Raw genomic sequence first — 21,924 nt, forward strand, 5'->3', positions numbered from 1 at the left:
TTGTCTAAATGTTTTTATTTGAAACAAATAGGTGCACCAAGCAAGCGCTTACTTTTCCCCACTCCAAATTAAAGCAGAGCACAGAGGGGCAAACATCATTTGGCAGGACAGTTCCAATATGTGAACATCCTTCTACTCGCTGTGGTTGGGGTAACTTTACTCATAAGCAGTCATTCTTACACAAAATGTTAACCCCAAAGTACTAATGTCAAACAAAAGGAAGTGGTCTTAATTTCATGTATGGGGGGCAGTATGTTCTATAAATGCCAAAAGGTGAGAGAAGCACAAACACAACCCACTCTTTAAAAAAAACTAAATAGTTCAAAGTAGAATTTTCCATCCCCCCTTTCTGCTGTAATAAAAAGTAGTGCTGGGGTCTGACACCCAGATTTGGTTTTTATCTGGCCCATTTACAAAGTGTTTGCCCATATGACTTGCATCATTAGGGTTATGGATAATAGTCCATTCACTGTGAAGAGAGGTGTATCTACTCCTTCCTCCTCTTCTTGCCTTCATGCTCATGTTCCTTGGGGCGGCTGCTATCTGAGGGTCTTTTAGAGCCACCGTGCTGTTTGGCTTCTTCCAAAAACTTGTCCAAACCAAAAGGATCTTCCTCAAACTGAACTGGTCCTTCTCGACCTCTTTGCCTACGGTCTGAACCAGAAAACTCCTTATCGGGAACAAATCTAGGGAAAAAGAGAAAGGACTATATTATAAACTACTTTGTTTTCACTGGTGCAAACACTGAAACTGAGCTATTTGCTTGGTACCTGTTGTTCTTTATTCTGGCTTCTAGGTCATCACCATACATGTCCTTATCCAGATTTTTACTGGGCCTGTAAATATTCTGGGCCATATCTTTACCACCTCTCCAGGCTTGATCATAAACATTGTAAATTTCATCTTCTCCACCTGCAAAACCACTGTCCATACCCTGTGGAAAAATAGAGGACATTAAAAATATACATATTATTCATTAAAAGTTGAATCTGACTACATTCATGTGAAGAGTACATTCATGTGAATCTGACTACATTTATAGCTCACATTTTCAACAATCTGAACTCAAAAAGATCTTCATAAAAAAACAAAGTCCATAAACTTGTTCATATCACCTTCCGGTCTTAGATTAAATACTCATTAACAAGTCTGACGACTACTTCAGCATAGTAGTCATATAAGCATGTACTTGACCATTTCAATTCATATAGACACAGTGGCAAGATGATAAAAGAACTGTAAAACTGATGCCATTTTGAGTAATAATATACCCCTTAACTGCCTATCATTATAACATCAGAAAATAGGGCTCTTAATGAAAATCTTAAATCAACAACAAACTTGTTTCATATATTTAGAAAATTTTTTCATCACAACATTTAAGTGATTTAAGCCTACCCTTGTAAAAGGTGACTGTCAAATAGTTACTTATGTGGAACTTTCATGCCTAACCCCCTTTGCTCAGACTGGTAAGATGCCATTGCATAGTGTTTAAGAACACAAGCTTTGGAATCAAGACAGCCCATGTTTGAAATCTGAGTTCCCTTAGTTACTAGCTAAACCTCTATGTGTCACAATTTCCTCATCTTTACAGATAATAGTGTGATCTCCAAGGGTTTCTGTAAGAAGTAAGATAATACAAGCAAAAACTTAGAACAATGCCAGGAACATGAAAAACACCCAGTAACTTATTAACTAGAAGAGCTTACTCAAATGCTACCTTCAGATCTTAAAACCTCCGTCATAATTAACTTTTCCCCCTCTATATCCCAGTAGAATTTATACTTCTATATTCTTACCAGTCTGCCTTGTCTTTATTTATATACATATATCTGTCTTTTCTAGTAGACTTGAGGATTCTTTGAGGGCAAAGGCAAAGGTAGGGTTTTTTTTCATGTTTTGTGGACAGAAAGACACCTTGCTTTTAAAAAATTTTTATTTTTGCGCGGCAGGGCATGGCTCAGTGGTTGAGCATCAACCTAGGATCCAGGAGACGGAGGTTTGATTCCTGGTCAGGGCACATGCCCTGGTTGTGGGCTCAATCCCCGGTCAGGGGTGTGCAGGAGGCAGCCGATCAATGACTCTCTCATCACTGATGTTTCTATCTCCCTCTTCCTCTCTCTCTGAAATCAATAAAGACATTTAAAAAAAAAAATTTTTTTTTAAATTTTTTACTTAATCCTCACCAGAGGATATGTTTTTGATTTTTAGAGAAAGAGGAAGGAAGAGAGAGGGGGTGGGAGAAGAGAAACACTGATGTGAGAAACACTGATCGGCTGCCACCCATACACACCCCAACCAGGGATCAAACCAGCAACCTTTTGGTGTACAGGACAATATTCCCATCAACTGAGCCACCCAGCCATGACCAGAACCAAGTTTCATAACCTAATTTCTTTCATTTTTCTACTAGTGTCTCAAATTTTGGCCAACAGTAAAAGGTCAAAATCAGAGCTGTTTCATCTTACTTGTCTCTTATAACATGCAACTGCCAATTTTTTCCTGTCATCATGCCAGCATACCTTAGGTTGATCCAAATCTATGATATGTTCATTTTCTTTTTCCTGAGGATCGGTATTCATAGCAACACTTAAGAAAGAAAATGCTTTTTCTACTGTACCTTGGATTGGTTGAACAGCCTTTGGTCATACTGAACTTCATTGGAAGTCCGAGGATTGGGCACACCAAGAGCAATGACCTCACTGATATCTCGATTTTCATTTCTCTGCAGTTTCGACCTGTTTTGAAATACAATGTCACTAACTGAAAACTCTTTACAGGCAAGATGAATTTCAATTTTGCTCAGAAGCAAAGGAAATGAGTATGTCCTGTTAATATCTTGTGAACATATATTCCCTGATAATGCATAATCGGTTGGCAGCCCTTACAGCATTTCAGCTAGATGATTATTAGAAGAGGTAGGGTTTTATAATTAGGCCCTCCTGTTAGCTGAAAGGAATTGCTAAGAGACTCACTCTTGGCACTGAAGTCTTTAATACAAACAATCACCTTACAATACATGCTGAGATGTGAAGTTGCTCTGGTCTATCTTTGCTATTATTAAATGAGGATGGGGGTTCTGGATACAAATTAGATGTATCACACGAATCATTTTCAATAAGCTAGAATTAGTTTTTTTTACCTAACCACATTTAGTAATTTTATCCTATTAGAATTTTGAGGAAAACACATCAATGACTGGACTACTCATTATGATTTTTGACATTCAGATTAATTCCCTTGCTGTTTCAGTATGTAATGCAATCTACATTGCAATGAAACCATGGTAACTGTCATCATTTATTTTGCTAGAAGCTCAGGTCTTAAAATGATTTCTGTAGACAATCTGATTTTCATCCAATCACAAGTTTACAGCTTTTCTGTTATCAATTTTCATAGCCATTTTATTGGTCCAATTTATGTATAGAGCTATTTTGATTTTTATAGCTTAGGAATTTCAGACCAAAAGTACATTAACTGCACGCTTTCACACTTCATTCCTCCTTCTTCTATACTGTACATTTACCCACAAGTCTAAATTCAGATTTTCTGCTTTTCCATGACTCCACTTATCCATAGAGATGAAATATGCCATTAAACAACAAAGAACACCACCAGCAGGAATCTTCTTTTTCATGTTTAAGATATGAATTGAAAAAATGGATTGTATCAGCTTGTAGTATGATGAGAGCCTTGAAAACTCATTTGGAAAGAAAATGTTTTATATTTGCATTTAACCCTCATTCAGAATTTCAACCTCCCTATTACAGCATTTCCTCAACTTTTCAGCAATTTCAGTCCTCAGCTTTTGGTGAACCACAAACTTCACCAATCCCTACTTTATTCCAAGTTTGTTCTATTCAAGTCTCTATGCATTAAGAGTGCTTTGATTGTATGTCAACTGTATTTTTATTTTACACAAAGTGCTTTGTTAATTTTCCCAATTCGTTTATATAATAGCTCCCCTTTCTGAATTTTAAGTGAAACTACTCATGAGAAGAGGCCGATTTTCACTTCTCACAAAACCTGCTTGTCTCCACAACTATACTTCATAGAGTGCTCTGCATGTAAAAGGATCTCAGTAAAGGTATTGCAGCTTATTTCCTGTCTAGAGGAACAGGCACATAATAAATTTGTCTCACCATTTGGAATTGGAAAAGAACAGACCAGAACAGTCCTATCCATTACCTTCTTTTCACAAACATGATCTGAATTTTCTTTTCTATATTCCCATCATTCTCAATTCTAGCTGACTCTACAAGGCAATGGAAGCAAAGATTACTTCCACAGATAGTCAATTCTTCTTCTAAGACAAGGTAAGTAGTTAAGTGCAAGAAAATAAGTGTTGATTTATTAAGTTACCAAACTAGGGAGAAGTAAAACTGGTATTAGTGGACTAAACCTCCTCTCTAAAAGGTTCACAAAGGCCAGTCTTCATAATTCATATTTATCTCAAATACTACCTACCTCTTATCAGGAGCTGCCCTGGAAAGATTCCGGTCATGCTGTCTCTCTTTCCGCCTGTCATGCCGAATTTCATCCCTCTCACGCGCCTCCCCATCCTCTGTGTGGAAAGAGTTGAAAATTACTTCATCACTACATTATCCATTAATATTTTGAACAAGCAAATATAATCTTTAACCTTAGACAATTCCATGAACTTCAATGTCACATTCAGCCCTTTTAACTTTACTTGCAAGTAACTTAAATCCAATAGTATTGGTTTAATTTTTGAATGTGAATTCCAGAATCATGCATGCAGCTTAAGTATTTAGGGGTAAAGTGTACTGATGTTTTTAACTTACTTTGAAATGCATCAAAGTAGTAAGGTGGACTGAAAGATAAAGAGTTGGTAGATACGTGAGAAAGTAAATTTAGCTACAGTAATTATTAAAAAGAAATGTTAATTATAGAATCTAGGTGGTGGAGATATGGGTGTTCATTGTACAATTCTTTCCACTTTTCTATGTGTTTTAAAATTTTCATAATAAAGTTTCAAGAAAAATAATTATGTATAAGTTTACCCTTATATATTCAAAGACCACTTGCCCTTGAATAAAGAACCTTTTGCTTGTGGTTCATAGGGGCTGGTTGCATCTTGATCTCTGTGTACTGTGTTTATGTCTATCTTAATTTTCTCTATTCTCTCCATTCTGAAGGTAGTTAAGAGCATAAGCTTTGGAGACACACTATCTAGATCCAGTCTTTCAATAACAGATTGGTAATGTAACCTTGGGTGGGTTACTTAACCACTCTGAGCCTTAGTCTCCTCTATAAAAACAGTGGCAATAATAGCACCACTGCATCTGGTTGCTGCAGGATTATATGAGGTAATTCAAGTAAAGTGCTCAGAGTGGTGCCTGCCATAATAAGTACTTCATAATGTTTGTTTTTAACAATATATGGCAACAGCTTTTTCAAAATTTTAATTCATTTCTCAAGAACAATTCTGCTGTATTTTTCTCTTATCAGTTTAGAGGACTTAGACACAGGGAAGTTTTACTTCTAATTATCTTGAGTGGTTAGGTGTACAACACGCAGGTACTTATATATTGCCTCATTAAGTCATTCATACACGGTCCAAAGAAGTGGATCACTATTTAAAACCCTGGTTACTTTTCTAGAGTTGAACTCCACATTCCTATAACCAATTGCCGGCTCGACACCTACATCTTAAATTTAGCATGTCCATATCTAAACTCCTAATCCTTCCCTCCCAAACCTCTTTATCCTGCAGTCTTCCCAATATTAGTAAATGGCAACTCAATAGTTCCCAATTGCTCAAGTCAAAAGTTCTAGAGTTATGCTTGATTCCTCCTTCTCTCTCACACTTCTACCTAATCCATAAGCAAATTTTGTCAGTTCTATCTCCAAAATACATCCACTATCTGACCATGTTTTCACTACCTCTCATCATCTCTCATCTGAATTATTGCAATAGCCTCCCAATGGTTTCCTTGCCCATTCCACAGCCCTCTAATATATGTCAGATCATGTCCCTCTGCTCAAAACCCTTCAACTGCTTCCATTCTTACTTGAAGTAAAAGCCATGTCCTTATGCGGCTAAAATCATTTAGACACTACTCTTCATATTTAACCTAACTACTGAAACACATCTCCTACTACTCTCCTTTCTCACTCCAATCCAGCCATATTGGCCTCCCTGCTTTTTCTTGAACACACCATGCACATTCCCAGCTCAGGGCCTATGCACTTGCTATTCCTTCTACCTGGGATAACATCCACATGGCTTACTTCCTTACTTCCTTCAAGTTTTTGTGCTAACGTTACCATCTCAGAAGTGAGGCCTATTGTGACTACCCTCTCCTTCTGGCACTTTTATCGCCCTCCTTTCCTACTTTTTTCCCCAGTGATTGTTACCTTCTAACACACTACATGATTGACTTATTTTTGTCTGTCTACATTCCCTAGAATGGTCACTGCTATACCCACCCCTAACCTGTCTAGACGAAAACAACCTTGCATGTAGTAGGTGTTTAATACGAACTGAATGAATAAAACTGTACTAGTCAAGGATTTATAAATGAAACAAAAACCACCCTTCACAATTTTCTTGAATTAACATTACTCTCCTCACTCTAATGGAATTAACATACCACTGTGGACCACTAAACAAAGCAAGAGAAAAAATATGGGCAGATTGAATGATTAGAGGTATATCAGCCTACAAGATAGAAAAACTCTGGGTTATTTTACCATTTGGGGGAGCTAAATTATTCACTTGAGACTTAATTTCTCTAAGTTTCAAGAAAAATTAAACGAGAAAATCAAGCCTATCACTTGGGTTAACATGCAGTTTTAAAAAATATATGGTTCAGAACTTTAAAAACTTCCAGTGTGATCCCATACTGAAGGTCCACATTTAAATACATACTTTATTTTTTGCTGCTTCAGCTTAATAAGGGAGAAGTTACTCTTTCATTTCTGAAATAGCTACATTTTCTTTCTGAAATAGCTACATTTTCTTTCTTTCTTGATACATTTTTATTGTTTTTTGAAAGAAAAGAAGGGAGGGAAAGAGGAAGGGAGGAGAGACAGACAGACAGGCAGGCACTGATAGAGAAATACTGACTGCCTCCTGCATGCCCCCTACTGGGGGTCAAATCTGCAACCCAGGCACATGCCCTGACTGGGAATCGAACCAGGGTGTGGAACAATGCTCAACCGAACCACACCAGCCAGGGCGCAACATTTTCTTTATATGTATGTGCTACTTTTGTAAGCAGTAAAAATTAATAGAGATTTTCTAAAATGAGATATATAGCTTACAAAGTAAATTCAATTCGGTAATGAGAATGCCATACCTTTTTCCACATGGGTTTTGATCCCAGCTCTTCTCTCCCTGGCTTTCTGGGCCATTTCTCTAAGTTTCTCTTCATGTTTCTCTTTTTCTTTCTGAGCCATCTTTCTCTCTACTTGAGCACGCATTTCCACAGCTTCACGAGCCTGTTAGTGAAGTTAGATGTTAAATAAGACACTATCAGGGGATAGATTACAGATATCATCTAACTCCCTGACTAATGTCTGGCTTCAGAAAGCAGTTATACAGAATTCAGATTTGCTATTGCTGATTAAAACAAAGATTCTTGTCCACTAAAAGACAACTTGACTGGAAGACACTGCAAACTTGGATTTTTCACTCTTAGTAGTTGAAACTATAGTTCTCCCCAAATTTTGAAAGTCAGTGCTGCACTAATGCTTTCTTAGAAACAATCTAAAAAATAAAACTAAAGAAGATGCCAATAAAGTAATTTTCAGTATCAACAACATAACAGGAACTGGTTATTTTCTAAATCAATCAAGTCACCTCAAGAGAAAGCCTTAACCTACAAGAGAGAATTTTTATAAGGGTGCTCACTATAATTCAAAAGGTACACTTTTCTATGTTATAAACATATGCCATGATGTATGTGAATTTCAAAGTCATATATTAATACCATAATATTAATAGACAACCAACACCATGAATCCCATTTTCTGTACCCTTCAACTCGTCAAAATGTTTACTTGCCCTTCCCTGCTACTGACCTTTTGGGGGACCATCTACATCTAAAATAGAGAATTATAAAATCTAATAACAGCAGCTGCCCATCTTCACAAAATGGGATCAGGCTAGTAAACCATTATTCTGAAATGTTGTGAGGATGCTGGGTCACCAGTAGTGGGGTGTGTATACAATTCTGTAAAGGCTGGGACCAGATACAAAACTGCAACTAGCACCTGCCATCTCTGGCACTAATACCATAGGTGAGTCTCTCTAGGTACTCAGTACTGTAGCTAAAATAACAGTATCTTAGGTAACCAAGGATGCACTTACAAATTTTCAAGAGCACTAAACAATTAAATTATAATAGACCAACCTTCCGATCAGCAATGTAGAGGGCTTCAGCCAGTTTGGCAAAATTTTCATTGATGTGAACTGTCTGCAGTCCTCTTCCATCAGCAGCCAGACGTTTGTCTAACGGGATTGTATAACCCTAGGGTGAAGAAGGCAGAGAAAAGTCACAAAGGAGGGACAACAGATTCTTTAAAATTAGATTTAAATATGTCCATTCTGACAACCACTGAGTTGAAGTTCTTTTCCTTACATCTTTCTTCACAATTATGCAACAGCAGCAGCTAACACTGACTGAGTGCTTTGTGGGGAGGACTGTTGGAGCACTCCACATGTTATGGTCTTAGTTAACTCTCTAAAGCTGGTAACATTATTGTTCCCATTACACAGATAAAGATACTAAATAAAGAGGTTATGTAATGTCCCTAAGGAAATATAGTTAAATAAGTGGATGAGCTAGGATTTAAACTCAGACAGTATGATTTCAGAGCTCATGTTCTGGGAAAACAGATTCACATGTAAATAATTATGAATTGCAATAAGACGAAATCACTACCAAATAGCTAAATACTTGTCCCTAAGTAAATATAAGTCACACAAAAGTAGACCAATCACTAAAATAATAGTATCCAGAGGTAATATTATCTGTGCTGTTTTAATATCTTGTCAGATTCTCGAAGCCTTGTAAGTTTTAGTAAATGGAAAAAAGATAAAGTTTGCTAGACAACTGAGATTCTGTGTTCTGAAATTTTGTATCCTATTTCAACAATTTCAGAAATATGCTTGAATATCCATGTAACTTTCAGGCTTAGCTTTATTTTTCCAGATTTCTGACTAGACTCTCAAATGTTGACCTCTAGTCCAAGGTGTTTATTCTCAATACCAGGAAGTGTTACAGAATCAGCTCAAAATACCACATAGTTACACACATATTAATCACTCCAATTAAACCACCCAACAACCTTTTAGTTTTAGGATGAGTCCATAACTTCCTTTACGGAATAATTTATATGTAATCCATGGGCTAAAGTGGCCTTCACCCATCCAAAATAGAATCATGAAATATGATTCTGGAGAAAAAAGGAAATAATGATTAGGAAGTTTATTCCACATCATTTTATAGATTCTTCATGACTTCTGGAAGCTTTGGCAGTTAGCAGACATATAGGATTCAAATAGCTTACGCATGCAATGTTATGAACAGAAACAAATAATTTAAAAAGTAAAGCACTGAATATATCTAAGTATTTACTGTGTTTTGCCAAATAATCATTTAAATTGATTTAATTTCTTTAAAAAAATTTTTTAAATGTAAAATTGAGTTTTCTAAAAAGTAGTATCTTTCACTGATATGTTACTTTATTCTACCTATTCCTTCTCTATGTGCTTTTAGTAACAAGTTACTAAAAGAATCTATGGTATTCATATGCCTGGCATACTAACATTTCTATTAGGTTAAAAAAAAAAAAGTAATATAAGTTGGGTGTTGTTTTCAAAAAAGAACACCCAACTTATATTACTTTTTTTTTTTTGAAAACATTCAGCTAAGTGAAATACTAAGGTTTACCTCAAGTTATCCAGGCTGAAGCTCATTCCTGGGTGTTTTCCAGTAGGCTGTACTACTAAGAGCCTGATTTTATAACAACATAATTACCTTTGCATTTTTCCAGTTTGAAATACAAGGAGGAATCTTCCACTCTTGTTGTTCCTTCACAGTCATCTGAGTTGAGAAAAGAATGGAAGAAGAGGCATTTTAAAATTTATAGTCTAGCTAAAAACCCAAGTGTACTTTTTTTTTTCAAAGGCAGATATACGGATGAATTTAGTCAAAGGCTAAAATTCCATTTGTTTGGTAGCACTATATACTATGTTCCTATATCATTAAGTCCAGTAATAACTTTAATATAAAAAATGGAAAATAACCTATAAATTATTTTTGACAGTTATAAATGATGGTTAGTATTTTTCCATATTTAAAGTGATGTAAATTCTTTCAGATGAATACTTGTTCTTTAGTTGGGTAATAAAACATACTTTAAAAAGTCACTCAGAAAAATAAATAAATAGTCACTCAGATTATCAGAGACCTAACGATCCCAGGTACTCACTTCCTATAACTATGGTAACATCTTTCATGTCAAATAGTAGACCCTGTTCATTCCATTAAAAGCAGGGGTTAGGTTAATAATCAAACTAATAGCTAACATTTTATATTTATTTTCATAAGCACTGTGGACCTACACATTGTAGTCTTGAGTGGGTCCCTATTTGATCTTGAAAAACAAGTTAAAAAAAGAAAACAATACATAAATGTGGTGAAATTTACTTGTATAGGTATCTAGACTTTATTCGATGAGAAGTTATTTATATAGTTAATAGCCATGAGTAAAAATAAGATTTTACAAATAGCAAAGATTACCTTTCGGCTAGGAGAATGCATGACAGGTGCAGGGGGAGAAGGTGGTCCCCGGGGAATTTTCTTATTAATCCTGAAGCATAGATCAAAGCACAACCAGAGAGTGATTTACTTTTTTCCTTTTAGTTAGTTTTCAAGTATCCCCTCCTCATTTTTTATTATGTAAAGTTTCAAACACATACAAAAACAGACAGTGTATAATGAATGTCCATCTTATCATATACCATCACTCAGCTTCAACAATTACTAAAACACGGCCAACCTTATCATTATGACTCAACTCATCTCTGCAACACTGTTATCATTTCATAGGTAATAAACTTTTTTCCTATTTAAAAATAGCTTTACTGAAGTACAACTGGCAAGCAACTAATTATACATACATATTTAAAGGGTACAATCTGATTAAGTTTTGACCTGTGAAACCATCACCACGATAAAAATGGTGAACATTCCCTGCACCTCTAAAAGCTGCTGTGCGCCCTCTTGCCTCATCGCCTCTGTTCTCCCCTCCTTCCCCCCCACAGGAAACGCTGCTCCATTTCCTGTCATTACAGATCAGTTTGTATTTTCTAGGATTTTATTAAACAGAATCACGCAGTATGTAATTCTTTTTGTCTGGCTTCTTTCACTCAGCATAATTATTTTGAGATGCATCCGTGTTATTGTACATATTAAAACTTGATTCCTTTTTATTGCTCAATAGTATCCTATGTATAGAAGTCCCACAACTTATTCATTCACCTGTTAATGAACATTTGGGACATTTTTCTCCTTTGACATCTTTTTAAAGAATTGTGGTTCAATCTCATGAAGTCATCTACTTACTTGAACCTTGGAGGCTCCATTGGGTCTTTCTGCATTTCCACCATCCGAATAACCCTCTGTTTTGCTCCAGAGTTGAAAGCCACTCCTTGTTGAGATGGTGTGTATCTGAGGAATATAGATGAAACTAAAGGTATAACTAGTTCAAGCTTTCAACAGGTATTTTTCTTCTATTACAATCCTAAACTAAACTGCACTGTCAATTCCTTTCACAGAGTATTAACAGAAAATTGCAAGATATTTAGGCAGAGCAGATAGCAACAGAGATAAGAAAACTAATGGTAATTGTGAGTTACAAGCAAAATGTAAACTAAAGTCATATTAGTTTGCAAGTAATCCATCTCTGTCCATTTTCCACCATGGAAGGCAAAGTGTTCAATTTCACAGATAAGAGGTCTAGAAAATAATACCTATTTTTGTAAGGCTGCATTTGAGGAAAAAAAACAATCTATAATAGTCTCAGCAGGCAACTACAGTTAGGAGCTTTTGACTAATTATAGGTTATAAAACAGAAAAGAGTAACAGTAGCAGCCCTACCAGCTTTTAATACTCTCTTAATATCTATTTGTGAATCATCCCTCCATACAAAGATTTAGTTCAGTGAAACCCCTCAAAATTTGGAAGTATTATAAGGATGCCCATTATTATATAAATGATATTAACATGATATTATCATTACACAATAAACTCATACTATTATTATATGATAGTATTACATTATATAACATTAATATATTGATATTTATATTACACAAGTATATAATATAATGCCTATTATATACAAATGGAAAACTATAAATAATTGTGGTTTGGATTGTATACTGTAAGTAATTGTTAATTTCTAAAAACAAAAATATTCTGAAAATAGCATGATAACTAGTATCTTAAAAGTGGTATCTTGCCCTGGCCAGTGTTCTCAGTGTTTAGAGCGTTGGCCTGAGCACTGAAAATGTCGAAGGTTCGGTTCCCAGTCAAGGGCATGTACCTGGGTTTCAGGTTTGATCCCCGGCCACGGTTGGGTGGGTGCAGGAGGCAACCAATCGATGTCTGTCTGTCTCTCTCCCCTTCTCCCTCCCTCCCTTCCTTCTTTCCATTCTCTTAAAAAATCAATGGAAAAAACATCCTCCGGTGAGGATTAACAATAAGAAAAAAGTGGTCTTAAAAATGTTTTCTGCTTTCAATTGTCTGCACAGAGTTAAAAGGTTTCAAGTCTTTATTTACAAATTGCATTTACAATTGTGACTAATTAGGCAGTGAAAGAATACCAGGATCTCCAATCTCAGTCAAGTCTGACATGAACCTAAGACTTCCAGGTATTTCCTACCGGATATACTGAGCAGGAGCCAGTTTATCAGCTGCTCGAACTGGCATGGCTGCAGCAACCTTTTGTGATACAGATTTTTCTAAGGCCACTCTTGTCTTTTCTGTTATCTGAAATATGAAACACGACATTGATTTGGAAGTTATTCTACATGACTTTTTACATCTTTACTAATCCTATATAGCAATTCCCAGTTACCTCTTTAATAGCTTCTTCATCAGGTCTTTGCAGGTCTGGGTCATCTGCATTCATTACTTCCTTGGGAACCAGATCAGTGTACTTGCTATAAATGACCTAAAATGTTCAAACACAAACAGACTTAAGAAAGCAGAGAATGAAAGGAAGCAACTTGCCCTGACCAATGTAGCTCAGTTGGCTGGGTGATGTCCCATGCACTGAAAGGTTGCCAGTTCGATTCCCCATCAGGGCACATGCCCGCCCGGGATTGCCAGCTCCATCCCCAGTAGGGGGCGTGCAGGAGGCAGCAGATGGATGTCTCACTCTCACATGGATGTTTCTTTCTCTAAAAATCAATAAAACATCTTAAAAAAAAGAAAAAAAGAAGGAACCTCATTAAGTCATTTCAGAAGTCAACATGCTCTCTCAGTAAACTTATAAATTTAGAACAAAGATTTTGTCTCTACCTTTTAAAACCAAAGAAGCTTAAAACATATACACAAATTGCTGCCCTGGCTATATAAGTTAATAATTTTCCTTTGATCTCATGCATTTAAATTATTTGAGATCTTCTAATCAAGTAGTGTCCAAATAAATTGTGCCAACAAAATCTTATGCATCAGTGATCCCTATTTTTGAGGTTCACTAGGACTTGAAATTAATGATGATATAAATTGCCTATAGCACCATTATCTTGGATTACAAGCTCATCAGTGTTTAAGTCAGGTTACCAAATAACTTCCAAATTCACTGGCCCTGGAAAATTTCATTGACCTCACCCTACTTAGAATGCTTGTTTTTGTTTTTTCTGGCATTAACTCTATGATAGACTAAGAAAAGGAACATGTGCCATTGTAAAAAAATCCCAGAATATGTTCTTCCCTGAAAAAATAAACTCAAAATACATTCTTTTTTTTAATCCTCACCCAAGGATATTTTTTCCATTGCTTTTCAGAGAGAGTGGAAGGGGGAAAGAGAGAGAGAGAGAGAAAAGAGAAACATGGATGTGAGAGAGACACATCGATTGGCTGCTTCCTGCTTGAGTGTCAACCAGGGCTGGGGATTGAGCCTGCAACTGAGGTATATGCCCTTGGATGGAATCAAACCCAAGAAGCTCTAACCACTGAGCCAAACCGGCTAGGGCCAAAATACATTCTATATATACAACTTATTTTACACTTATCCAAATTCAGGACTGCTATCTGATTTCTATTAGGCTCAACATGGTTTCTATCAGGCTGATTCTGATGTGGTAGGTCCCTGACAAGAAAGAATATTACTCTCATGCCCGTCTATACTTCTTCAATACTTTCATAAAAACAAACACAGCAGATTTTATAGAAAAGAAAAGGAGGGCCCACCCGGGCGTGGCTCAGTGGCTGAGCGTCGACCTAGGATCCAGGTGATCACGGTTCGATTCTTGGTCAGGGCACATGCCCGGGTTGTGGGCTTGATCCCCAGTTGGGGGCGTGCAGGAGGCAGCCGATCAATGACTCTCTCATCACTGATGTTTCTATCTCTCTCTCCCTCTCCTTTCCTCTCTCTGAAATCAATAAAGATATATTTTTTAAAAAAATAAAAGGAGGTACTGGAAATTTAACAAATAACCTTCTTCTACATTTTGCTGCTTAAAAGCCAGGAACTCTTTGGCGCACATAGAAAGGACAACCAAAATCATGGGCACTTGAGATCTTCAAAAATTTCCGCAAAAAAAACCTGTTTACTACCATAAGCCAAAGTCTTATATCAATAATTGCATTCTATCACAACATTCCTTAAAATTGCTTAAAAGTAATGCTATTCTTAATTTCTTACTACAAACAACAGAGCAAAAAACACTTTATGGCTATACGACCTGATCTGGCTTTGCCTACAGCTTCAACCTCCCCCTATGCTTCACTCACATGGGCTTTTCTTCTGTTTTTTTTTTTTTTAACACAATGTGCTTTTCCCCAATTCTGAGCCTTTATAAAGTGTTGTTTCCAGTTTTTCAATCAAGTGAGCGCTCAATCTCTGAGTCTCAGTTCAAAGGTCACGCATTCATTAGTGAGGCATCCCCAGGCTACACTCAGTAAAGCAGCAACCCCTCCCCACCCATTCATTCAGTGTCACAGCACTGTTATTGTCTTCAAGCACTGCTCAGAGTATAAAATTATTCATCTACTTTACTTGTTTATCTGTACCCGTATTAAACTAATAACAACAAAAGCTAACTTTTTTTTTTTTTTAATATATCTTTATTGATTTCATAGAGAGGAAAGGAGAGGGCTAGAGAGAGAGAAACATCAATGATGAGAGAGTCATTGATCGGCTGCCTCCTGCACACCCCCGACTGGGGATCGAGCCCGCAACCCGGGTATGTACCCTGACCGGGAATCGAACTCCGATTGCCTGGATCCTGGGTCGATGCTCAACCACTGAGCCATGCTTGGCCGCGCTAAAAGCTAACTTTTATAACATTTATTAAGCACTTATTTTGTGCCTCTGTTCCTTTGCTGTATATATTAACTAATTTAACTTTCGTATCAACCCTATGAGGTATACACAGTATCTGGTCCACAGGGGGCATTCAGTCAATATTTGTTATACAAATGAATGAATACATGAATATTAGAGGTGACATATTCCATGCTAAAGGTGAGTATATTTTAGGTCCTGCAGAACATTCTATTAAATAAGCTGTTATTTCCCAGAAAAAAACTCTCACAGAAATAGACTGAAATCTCTAGCTTGTTTTTCTCAGGAATCAGACAAGGAAACAGGTAAGAAAGTGTAGATGACTGACCACAAAACATGTACTACCAATATGTGAGCTACTAGTGTCACAATCTTCTCACAGTGCTCATTTTGGAAGTGACCCTAAAGCTCACTTTAGTGAGAAGAAGAGTGAGGCTCAGTGCATTAAGATCATGCAGCTAGTAACTGACATCAAGTCTCATTTTTTTCAGGATAGAAAAATCTATATGACAAGAATTTAAAATTATATAACAATATTCTAGAAAATAATACCAAGACTATGAAGAGTTAATTACTTTTAAACAGCAATCATTACAGGAAGAGATTCTAAGTAAATGGCTCCCTGGTAGTCATACATGCTCAACATAAAGTTTCAACACTAATTTAGCATACAAGAGCCATTTGCTGCTTCTTATTTGGGTATTCCAAAGTTAATAACCCTTTAAACGAGCATCAGTAAGATTCTAGCATCTCACAAAGCTAAGTGAAGGACATCTGAAGAGCAAGATTTCTCCATGGTAATTAACTATAAAACCCCCAATTTTTATTGCCAGAGAACCAAATGTGCTGAAGAAATTCAGTACATCCCAGGTGGCAAAGGAGCTGGGGAGGGTTATCTGAAAAATACAATATATTCTTGAAGATATCAGGAACACAAATGAGCTTTGTGAAAAGATAAAGCAATAACTCATCTGTGAAACAGATTTTTTTTTTTAACTACTGAAAACTGGCAAATAACTGGATTGACTAAAAGGACAAGCCTACCAACACATTCACTATTTCAGAGGTAGAAAGACAACACTATCTTTAGGCTTAGCTAGTTTGTGAAATTACACGAACAAGGTAATAAATAATAACATACCAAATTATCTTGGGGTTAAAGTTGTTGGATTTGAGGGGGCAGGAGAGGTTGAAGGCATTCTTTTAGGCAGCATCATGTAACATTTCCTATAGTACTATTTCAGGAGGAAAAATGTAAACCCCAAGGCTTTTTATTTTAAGACTTATCCCTCAAGTCACAAGTGAAAAAATCTTGATAGTTCTACCAAGATTTACTTCAAGAAATCTTTTCCCTCCCAATTTTGGGCACAGTATTTACTTTACATGTAGAGAGCTCGATGGCTTAGACTTGCCCTAGAATATTATATCCCTTGGACTCCTACCTTGTTCTTCACTTCCTACACCCAGTACTAGCACTTTCCACTCTTAGTCTTGAACTATTAATATTTCAGTGAGAACTCCCTGGTTTCTGAATACCGTAGATCCCTCTGCTATAAATCAGAAATTTCTGTACTATACTGTAAATTCAATATCCCAATAAACTATTTTCATCCTATGTCAAGGACTCTGCATATCAGTATCCTGAATAAGATTTTTAAAAACCCATTCTATACATTTAGTAGCAATTCCTTCTTTTAAAATAGGAAAATCAGTGGTTTTAAAACAGGGTATCGCTGCCACCCCCAACTCCCTTCCCTGGGCCTTTGTACATGAGAGGTATTTCTGGTTAAGTTAATGGGGGTGGAGAGGGCACTACTGGAATTTAACAGGTAGTGCCAGTTAAATTAAATGTATACAATGCTCAAGACAGTCCCAAACAATCAAGAAGTGCGCCCCCTCCAAATGCCAATGCATAGTGGGTACTCAGTTAATGCGAATTATTAAATGCATTCAAAAACTCCATGTGTTAATTCATCGACTTAAAAAAAAAATTAAAGTACATATTGATTAAATTTGTATAAGTAATTTAAATGTATACTCCAGGGTATAAAGTCCAGGAAGGAAATACATCCACTAGAAACAATGCTAGAACAGTCCAGGTAGTCACTCTATTCAGTATCTTTCTTCTCAAGTCACTGAATGCTCTACTCATTTTTTAAAACAATCTTCAGTGTTTTTTTGTTGTTGCTTTTACGACTTTATGTTTTCAGAGCAGTTTTAGGTTCACAGCAAAATTTAAAGAAAGGCAGAGATTTCCTACCCCCGTCCCTACACATGCATAGATTCCCTCATTAGAGTTAGGATTATTATGAACCTGAAAGTGGTACCTCTATACAACACTACTAGTTTGGGGTTCATGCATTATGGACAAACATGTAAGGCTTTTACTGTATAAAGAACAATACTTTAAGGACTGAAATAAAACAGTTCAGTTTTAACACTTCTGCTTTAGTTTCAACACAAAATAATCACCAATATATATAGTTGTTAAAGAAAAAAACTTCCAGACATTCTCTGGAAATCAGATAAAATTTGTGATTGCCAATCTTGAAATATAATGCAAAATGGGCTAAAACTGTGTTTCATTCAAAATTATACAACCTGCCAATGCCAAATTATTGTCCTAAAAGGCTGCTTTATCCTAACAGATGAGAGAAGCGAGGCAGCACATATCAATAAATAGTGATTATTTCACAGGAGAGATGCACCAGAACAAAGGAGATGGAGCCAAGTGAAAGTCTCATGGCACAGAGTAATTTTCCAGTACACGTCCTGCATGTGTAGGGACCTGTTTTCCTTTTGTAGGAGTGGACTATGCCTCCTTACTGGCTTCAGAAGTGGTTTTCTGCTAATCACTGAAAACTGCTATCATTGCTCCAACAATACACTGGTGAATGCCTGCGTGTCAAGCTGTCAGGCCCTAAATTAGGTACCTAAGAGGAAAATATAATCTCTAACCTCTAAGAGGTTACAGTCAATGACACAGATCTTTAGTGAACGGATAATTACAACAAAAGGTTATGCCTGCTAGGATATGCTACAATAGGGAACAGGGAGGAAGGAGACCCAAGCTAGCCAAGGAAGATGAGTGTGGGTATCTTGGGAGGTGAAGAGCCAGTTGCAATTTGAAGCAATAGGATTTAGTCAGACAAAGGATAGGGGGAGGGCTTTTCTCAGCATAGGGCTTTACCCATGGAAAGTTCCCAAGGTAAGAGAATGTGCCATGTTAGAAGAACTGCAAGTAGTTCCTCATGGTATTTATAGGGAATGTCCAAAAGTTATTTCTTCTTTAACAACCACCTACAATGGTGATCATTTTGTATTGAAAATAAATAGAATGGCTAAAACTGGACTTTCAATTTTCAGATTTCAGTATTCTGGTCATGAGAGTTGAGGATAGGCTAGACAGGTAAATGAGGGGTCAAATATGCCTTAAGTAGCTTGGCTGGTTCTTATCCTAAAGGCCATGGAAAGATTTCAAGAGTGTAAGATTTCAAGAAGAGAAAGATAAACATGGATGTATTTATTTTTTTAGGCAGGAAAGACAAATGCCAAGGAAATGGGTTCAGATTCTGCTGCAGTAATTCAAGCAAGAAATGATAGGGGCCTGAACTAAGTAGCAGAGGAAGGAATACACTTGAGAAGTGTTAAGAAAATAAGACAGCCCAGCCAGTGTGGCTCAGCAGTTGAGCATCGACCTATGATCCAAGAGACTGAGGTTTGATTCCATCAGGGCACATGCCCCAGTTGCGGGTTTGATCTTCAGTGGGGGGCATGCAGGAGGTAGTCTATCAATGACTCTCATCATTGATGTTTCTCTCTCTCCCTCTCCTTTTCCCTTTCTCTCTCTGAAGTCAATAAAGACATATTTAAAAAACACACACACACACAAAAAAACAAACCAAGCCCTGCCGGGCGTGGCTCAGCGGTTGAGTGTCGACCTAGGATCCTAGGCGCTCAGGGTTGGATTCCCCGTCGGGGCACATGCCCAGGTTGAGGGCTGGATCAATGACTCTCTCATCATTGATGTTTCTATCTCTCTCTCTCCCTCTCCTTTCCTCTCTCTGAAATCAATAAAAGATATATTAAAAACAAAAAAAAGCCTTTCTTTCAAAAGATGAGAAAAGCAAGCATATTCGAATACTAACAGGAAAGAGCCAGCAGAAGAGAAGAGGCATAACTTTAAGAAGAATAAAGGAAAGATGAGGTTATAAAAGGAAGGGGAAGGGGAAGAGAAAGGAATGAGATCCAGAAAACACTAAAATACATGTGGCAAGATTAGGTTTAGGAAGAAGAGATTTCTTATAGAGATGAAAGGAAAATTTAAGACAAAGAGACAAGTGCAGGATAAAGAAAGCTGACAATTTTCTTATAATCTTTATATGCAAATAAATGGAAGTCACCTTGTTAAGCTGAGAGGGGATAGACAGGAGTAGGAGTTAAAGCTTGGAGGAACCCGGCATGCTCTACCTCCCAGGAGCAGGCCCAAGCCTTTCTTCCCTCTCAGGCATGCATCTCCTAAACTCTAAGAGACCCCACGAAACTTATAACCACCAGGGAGCAATGGGCAGCGGCAGCTCATCCTAGGCTAACCCCCTGAACCTGTCTCCAAGGCCCCCTTTTCTCTGACTTTCCGGTGAACCAAAGGCAGCCCTGCCTAGGCCCATTTCTTTCCTGTAACATTTCTAAAGAGCCAAAGCAGCCCTGCCTAGGGTCTCTCCCATTGCTTCTTCTATCCTAAGTCCTTCCTTATAAACGTACTCTCAAAATAAATAAAATAAAGTAAAAATAATTTTAAAAGCTTGGAGGAAAGCCAAGGGAGCCCAGTTGAAACCTGAGATATAAACTGCATGACTACGTAATTTTTTAAAAATTGATTTTAGAGAGAGAGGAAGGGAGAGGGGGAAAGATATATTAAAAACAAAAAGGGAGAGACAGAAAGAGAACCATTGATATGAGAGAGAAACATAGATAGGTTGCCTCCCACATGTACCCAAACTGGGGACAGAACCCGAAACCTGGGCACTTGCTCTGACCAGGAATCAAATGGGCAACCTCTTGGTGCAGGAGATGACACTCACCCTACTGAGCCACATTAGCCAGGGCTGCATAATTGTTTTCCCAAAACCTCAATGGCCATGACTAGAAACACAGGATAGGTTATAATTAGTGCTTTTTTAGAGGGTAAAATAAAACTGGGAAAGAGAGTGAGCTAGGTACTGAAGGTTCTTAAGTATTTTCCCCAACATCTTCAATTCTAAAGAGATCTTTTACCTCTATTTGGAGTATTTATTGACAAGAAAAAAAACTAGGTCTTCTCAAAAACAGTTTCTTGGCTCTAAGTATAGCTGCTTTGTGAAGAGATTATTTTAAGTGTACTTTATTTTTGGTCTTTGGATTACTTTATAAGCAGGTAATTCTAAATCTGGATAGCAAGTACCAGTTCTATACTTAAATCAAGGAATTTAATATTCAAATGAACTATTAAAATAAGTACTTGTAAGTACTTTGTAAGTACATGGGGGAGGATTAGAAAATACTATACACAAAATTAAATATGGATTTATATTTTTTAAAATTTGCTAGCATTTAAAAAATGTTAGTACTATAAAATAATTGTTTTAAAGATGTAAAATAAGTAAAAATCCTAAGCATATATAAACTACTATCAATTTGGGAAATTTCAAAGGAAGAAGTCATAATGTAATGTTCATATTGTTATGAAGTCATAGCCAAGTAAATTTCACTGCTACTTTTTTTATTTTATTTTATTGATTTCACAGAGAGGAAAGGAGAGGGGGGGGAGAGAGAGAGAGAAACATCAATGATGAGAGTCGTTGATCGGCTGCAGCCCACAACTCGGGCATGTGCCCTGACCGGGAATCGAACCCCGATCGCCTGGATCCTAGGCCGAAGCTCAACAGCTGAGCCACGCCCGCCCAGGCTCACTGCTACTTTTAACATAAACTAAATGGACAGAGATTTACTATTTCAACAGTTAAAAAAATTCTTCATGGGGGATAAATGGTGATAAAAAAATAAAAAATAATAAAGAAAAAAATTCTTTACAAAATAATTATCAACGGAAAAAGAAATCGAGAGGATTACCTTGTCTTTTGACTGTCCTTGTCGAGCAATTGCATCATATTTAATTTTTCCCTCAGCATCCACCTGAATGGCCAGTGCATTTGACATTTTTTTCTTTCGTCCCATATCCAGTGGATACTGGGCCACATGGATCTCTGGAAAAGCACCTCCATCTCCAAAATCCTATATATAAAAAAAAAATTTTTTTAATTAATAGTAACTTGAGATTCAAGATATATTCGTTCAACAAATAATTACTAAGCTTTTATTATTCAAGAAGCTGGA

The 21,924-nt window shown here is 36.9% G+C and overlaps 1 protein-coding gene across 1 annotated transcript in view; it reads right to left on the reverse strand.

Moving 5' to 3' along the window:
- Positions 1 to 33: 33 nt before the first annotated feature.
- SNW1 (SNW domain containing 1) overlaps positions 34 to 21,924 on the reverse strand; it is a 30,635-nt gene continuing 8,744 nt past the window's right edge. Inside the window, exons 4-15 of the mRNA XM_081150055.1 lie at positions 21,661 to 21,822; positions 13,117 to 13,212; positions 12,922 to 13,028; positions 11,601 to 11,705; positions 10,776 to 10,845; positions 10,011 to 10,076; positions 8,382 to 8,498; positions 7,326 to 7,467; positions 4,468 to 4,564; positions 2,621 to 2,738; positions 771 to 934; positions 34 to 686 (exon numbers count right to left, since the gene is read on the reverse strand). Of these exons, the coding sequence (XP_081006181.1) occupies positions 488 to 686; positions 771 to 934; positions 2,621 to 2,738; positions 4,468 to 4,564; positions 7,326 to 7,467; positions 8,382 to 8,498; positions 10,011 to 10,076; positions 10,776 to 10,845; positions 11,601 to 11,705; positions 12,922 to 13,028; positions 13,117 to 13,212; positions 21,661 to 21,822 (1,443 nt within the window). The 3' untranslated portion in view covers positions 34 to 487. The remainder of the gene's footprint in view (positions 687 to 770; positions 935 to 2,620; positions 2,739 to 4,467; positions 4,565 to 7,325; positions 7,468 to 8,381; positions 8,499 to 10,010; positions 10,077 to 10,775; positions 10,846 to 11,600; positions 11,706 to 12,921; positions 13,029 to 13,116; positions 13,213 to 21,660; positions 21,823 to 21,924) is intronic.

Source organism: Miniopterus schreibersii, assembly GCF_964146895.1.
Source record: "Miniopterus schreibersii genome assembly, chromosome: 1".
In the NCBI taxonomy this organism is placed as follows: Eukaryota; Metazoa; Chordata; class Mammalia; order Chiroptera; family Miniopteridae; genus Miniopterus; species Miniopterus schreibersii.